At 40.4% G+C, this 6000-nt stretch overlaps 1 protein-coding gene across 2 annotated transcripts in view; it reads right to left on the minus strand.

Annotated features, from left to right (window-relative positions):
* Positions 1-6000, minus strand: part of PTPRG (protein tyrosine phosphatase, receptor type, G) — a 782288-nt gene that overhangs the window by 218072 nt on the left and 558216 nt on the right. For both annotated transcript variants that reach the window (XM_011947202.1, XM_011947201.1), the window contains exon 5: positions 2153-2248. In XM_011947202.1, coding sequence (XP_011802592.1) covers positions 2153-2248 — 96 coding nt within the window. The remainder of the gene's footprint in view (positions 1-2152; positions 2249-6000) is intronic.

Here is a 6000-nt window from a genome sequence, read left to right on the forward strand (position 1 = left end):
AAATGCAAACCAATCACAGTTTAAGAACAGAAGGGGGCTGGGTATGGTGGCTCACACCTGTAATCCCAGCACTTTCGGAAGCCGAGGCAGGCAGATCACATGAGGTTGGGAGTTTAAGACCAGCCTGACCAACATGGAGAAACCCTGCCTCTACTAAAAATACAAAAAAAAAAAAAAAAAAAATATTAGCCGGGCATGGTAGCGTATACCTGTAATCCCAGCTACTCGGGAGGCTGAGGCAGGAGAAATGCTTGAACCCGGGAGGCGGAGGTTGTGGTGAGCTGAGATCGCGCCATTGCACTTCAGCCTGGGCACAACAAGAGCAAAACTCTATCTCAAAAAAAAAAGAAACAGAAGAGGTCCAGACAGAACTCAAGTCATCTGTCAACAGGGCAGTGTCCAGAACATATGTCTGTTCATAAAAAGATAGTATGTATACCGGGGTCTCCATCCCACAGAAACATGGAGGGCTATAGATGCATATTATTTGGCAATTTCCAAGTGTCCGCTACGTTCCAGGACCATACTAGGAACTCCTCTAATCACCACTACAATCTACATGATGTATTAGTTGTTTGCTCTACTTCACAGATAAGGATACTGAGATTGAAAAGTTTAAATAACTACATTACCATTATGCAGTAGAAATCGTGGAATTCAAAAGCAAGTATCTTGACTCTGAATAAGCTCTTAAAACATTGTGCTCTATTGTGTTCATGAAAAGTAATCAGGAAAAAGAGATGTGCTGGAGAACAATGGTCAAATTAGGCCAATACATAGCACAAACAGACAACTTCCAAAATACTTGACCACGATGCACAGTAAGCAATACACATTATATCATGATCCAGCACACACCCAGTATGTTTACTGTGCATAAACAAATTCTATAAATATATTTACCTGTACTACATTTTACTGGTATTTTCTGACTTATTTCCTATTCTATATAATTCTATGTCATTGTTTTTAAAATGCTGATCAGAACTTACTGAAATCATTTCATGGCACAACAGTAAGATAGAACCCACTGTTTGAAAAGCAGTGCCATAATCAACAATGACAACCATTGTTCTTATTCTAGGTAGAATATCAAGCTTTTCAAATTTTCATATCTGATCTCTCACTTGAGCCTTTACCTCTCTTGAGAAAAGGGAGAAAGGCAGTTAAAAGGGAGAAAACTGTCACTCATGTGTCACCCATTGAAAAGGGTGGTGAAATTAACATACTCCAAACAAGAATGGCTCCACCTCAATGACAAACTTGCTGAAAAAGGCAGATGTTAAAGACGTGCTGGAGAAGGCTCTTATGTCTTTAACATTCCTTTAGTTGTCAAAAAGACATCCAACAACCAACAGAGACTCACTGGTGAAATGAACACCTTTATGTAGTCGCTAGGTCAACTTTAAGATTGAAAGACAATTCAGATGCCTACTACTCAGACGACCTTCCACACTAAAAAGCACCAAGGTCTCCTACAGGCAAGTTGGTCAAGGCACTCACTGATCAACACTACTTTGATTTGACTTATTAAAAAGTCTGAACAGCATTATTTTATCGAAGGATGCAACGCTGGGATTCTAGGTGCAGAATCAACACCGAGTTATGAGCATTCATTAACACAGTCATATTAAAAGAGAGGATGGAAGGATAAGAGTTCATAAATGTACCAACACAGAGATAGTTGCAACAAACACTTTAGTTACTATGGGGATTTCTGAGAGGGAAAGAGAGGGAGTCTCTTTAGAAAAGTGACTGATGCTATTTATTAACCTACTTGCAAGTAATGTCAAATTTTAAAGTTGCTCAAAAAAACCCACCTTTTTTTTTATATCAGTCTCTTAATATGCTGAAAGAACCTGTTCAAAATGCTTCAGCGGCAAAGTAACTTAGATGATAAATGTGTTCTTCAATCTGTGCACCAGTCAAGTAGCAATAAAATCAGAATAATTCATGTAAAAATTTTCATTATGTTTCTAAACATACTTATTTACATTTTAAATCACACATTAGACAATATGAAATATCTTTCATTTGGACAGGTGTGAACTAGAAAACAGATGCATTCATTAAACATGGAACAATTCGGTGAATTAAAAAAAAATACTCAAAGAATTCTTTGGTTGAAGTACTTCAGCCACTGTTAACTTACTTGAAAAAATACGGCCATGGCTCCGATTATTCTGTTCTCAGAAATTGCGGTTTGAAAGCTGTCAAAGTCATCTGGATTGTAAAAGAAAATCTGCATCTGTAAGAACAATTAAAAAATGTATTAGGAAAATTTTCAAACATAAATAAAAAGTTGAGAGAATAGTACCATAAATGTATATTCCCCAGTTGCTAAGATTTTGCCAAATATATTCACCTATCCATATTTTTCCTTTGCTAACTTTTTTTTTTTAAGATAAAGTATCGCTCTGTTGCCCAGGCTGGACTGCAGTGATGAGATGTCAGCTCACAACAACCTCCGCCTCCCAGATTCAAGCAATTCTCCTGCCTCAGCTGAGTAGCTGGGATTACAGGCACCTGCCATCATGCTCAGCTAATTTTTGTATTTTTGTAGAGATAGGCTTTCACCATATTGGCCAGGCTAGTCTTGAACTCTTGACCTAAAGTGATCTGCCCGCTTTGGCCTCCCAAAGTGCTGGGATTACAGGCACGAGCCACCACACCCGGCCCTTTGCTAACATATTTTAGAATGAACCTAGACATCATGTCATTTTACCCCTAGATACTTCAGAATGTATTTCATCTTTTCACATAACTACAACGCATTCATACCACCCAAAATAAGTAAAACCAACGCCTTCTAATTTTCTAATACCCAGGTCATGGTGCAATTTCCCTATTAAGAAGCCAAATTTTAGGCCAGGCGCGGTGGCTCAAGCCTGTAATCCCAGCACTTTGGGAGGCCGAGACGGGTGGATCACGACGTCAGGAGATCGAGATCATCCTGACCAACATGGAGAAACTCCGTCTCAACTAAAAATACAAAATTAGCCGGGCATGGTGGTGCATGCCTGCAGTCCCAGCTACTCATGAGGCTGAGGCAGGAGAATCACTTGAACCTGTGAGGCGGAGGTTGCGGTGAGACGAGGTTGCGCCGTTGAACTCCAGCCTGAGCAACAAGAGAGAAACTCTGTCTCAAAAAAAAAAAAAAAAAAAAGATATAGACAACAAAAATGAACCATTGGGTATCCCCCAAAAGCCTCCATACTGATAAGAAAAAAAAAAAAGACCTGGGTTCCGATTCCAGCTTCCTCATTTACTTGCAAGCACCAGTTTTCTTAGGCATAAAGTCAAGTATTTCCACTTACTGGGGTAACTCTGAGGCTCAAATAAATTAACGTAGTGTGTAACATGAAGCAGCATGGTTAGACCTTATCAATGCTCAACAAATCACCATCATCATCACCATATATGCATATATATTTTTTTCTGAGATAGGGTCTCATTTTGTCACCCAGGCTGGAGTGCAGTGGCATGATCATGGCTCACTGCAGCCTTGACCTCAAGGGCTCAAACGATCCTCCCACCTCAGCCTCCTTAGCAGCTAGGACTACGGGTGTACACTACCACAGCGGGCTAATTTTTATACATATTTTTAGAGGCAGGGTCTCCCTATGCTGCCCAGGCTGGTCTAGAACAACTGAGCTCAAGCAATCCGCCCACCTTGGCCTCCCAAAGTGTTGAGATTACAGGCATGAACCACTGCGCCTGGTCGTCGTCGTCGTCATCATCATCATCATCATCATCATCATCATCATCATCATATGTTAAGATTAACATTTGGCAAACATCTTAAAATTTCTAGTAAGAGTATGATTCCACTGAATCATCTAGAATGATGCTACTCCTTACAGAAAATTCTATCTTCTATATAATTAGTTCTTTCATGACCTCTATTTCCCCACTTTTCCAAAAGGCATGATGCTATTTTCTGCAATAGACTGAACAACCACACCCCAGGGAGATTGAGAGATTTGACATTGAACAATAAAGTCCCAGCAGGAAAAGCGAAGTATAGGTCAAAGGTAAACAGAGTTCTGACGACTGAATTAACTCAAATGCTAAGAATACAAATGGCATTTCTTTTGTGAAGAGCGAAATCAGGTAGCCCGAATCAGGACACTTCCTAGAAAAATTGATACCTAAGTACACGGGAGAAGGATGGATAGTTTCTTTTGGAGAATTTTCTTTCTTAAAGATATTCTTTTTCTTAAGACTGTGAATTTGCACCAATTCTGGCAGTTTCTTACAAATGTGTTGTCTTATGGTTTGGACAGCTTTAGACATCGTGAATTTTTAGAGAAAAATCCATTCAATAAGGTGCAGATTAGAATGGTTTAATATTAGGTGAATTGCTTTGGGTACAATACTACTAACCCAAGAAAGAAACTTCACACAGGTGTATTCAGAAAATTACACTTCACTTTCTTTTTAAAGCTCAGGCTCTCAAATTAAGTAGGTTCACAGAAGGCTTTCTTATACTTCAGCCCACGTGCAGGGGCAGCATTGTTTAATGCATCACCTGAATAGTGTGTGATACAAAATACTTTAAGACTTCTTCAAGGGCATTTTCATTTACAAGTGGGTAAAAAAAAAATGCAATTTTAGAAAATGTGTTTGAGTCCTGGCTCCACCCATCTGGATAATAAAATGTCTCATAAAAAGGACAGTAGCACAGGTCTGAAATACCTATTTTTCTCAAGTTGTAGCCTACTGAATTATGGTAATACCTGAAGCTGTCTAAAATATAAGAGTAAGTAGATGAGGTTTTGCTGAATGAATTGGACTTGCGTGAACTGAAACATATTTTGTCAGCGGTGGTGATGGCTAAGTTTGGACAGAGGCTGGAAACATCTTGGAAGGTATTTGGGGTAGTTAACATCAATTTTATCCTCAAAATGAGCTGTGGCCAGAGTCCTTCCTTCAACATTCTGGGCTCTAGATCCCAGAGCCCTCCCTTCAATATTCCCCCAAGTGTGTTCTTTCTAGTAATGTTAATCTAAATGATGCTCACTCTACAGCAATCCTTCTATGAAGAAACGTGGTGTACATAAGCTGAAGAAAAGATCTGGGGCTAGGCGCAATGTGGCTCATGCATGTAACCCCAGCAGTTTGGGAGGTCCAAGTGGGAGGATTGCTTGCGAACAGGAGTTTGAGGCCAGCCTGGGCAAAAAAGTGAGACCTCATCTCTACAAAAAGTTAGCCAGGAGTGGTAAATGTAATCCCAGCTATTCAGGAGGATGAGAAAGGAGAATTGCTTGAACCTGGGAGGCGGAGCTTGCAGTGAGCCGAGATCGCGCCAGTGCACTCCAGCCTGGGCGACAGAGCGAGACTCTGTCTCAAAAAAAAAAAAAAAAAAAAAATTAGGGCAGAAATTACTATACTCAGCTATAGATGAGAAAATAGTGCTTCAGAAATTTGATGTTAATTTACCTAATATTATACATCAGAGAGAATCCAAAATCCATGTGCTTTCATCCCAACCTTAAATATCTTCTCTTACATTTGGCTAGCATTACGTTTTGCTTTTTTTTTTTGAGACAAACAAAAAAACTCACTCTCACTCTCACTCTGTGGCCGAGGCAGGAATGGAGTACTCGGCCGCCATCATGGCTCACTGCGGCCTTCATCTCCTAGGCTCAACAGATCCTCCCACCTCAGCCCCGTGAGTAGCTGGGACTACAGGTGCATGCCACAATACCCAGCTAATTTGTGTATTTTCTGTAAGGACAGGGTTTTGCGTTGGTGTCCAGGCTGGTTTCAAACTCCTGGCCTCAAGCAGTCTGCATGACCTCAGCCTCTCAAAGCACTGGGATTACAAGTGTGAGCCACTGGGCCTGACTAGAATTTCTTATTCGAAAAGCAGAACGCAGGTAAGTCAACTCAGGATCATTATACAACTTTAATGCTTGCACACACTTTGACATTTAACAAGATGCAGAGAACAGTTGGGCGCAGTGGCTCACGCCTGTAATCCCAGCACTTTGTGGG

This window comes from Colobus angolensis, unplaced genomic scaffold (genome assembly GCF_000951035.1).
Source record: "Colobus angolensis palliatus isolate OR3802 unplaced genomic scaffold, Cang.pa_1.0 Scaffold26, whole genome shotgun sequence".
NCBI classification, from domain to species: domain Eukaryota; kingdom Metazoa; phylum Chordata; class Mammalia; order Primates; family Cercopithecidae; genus Colobus; species Colobus angolensis.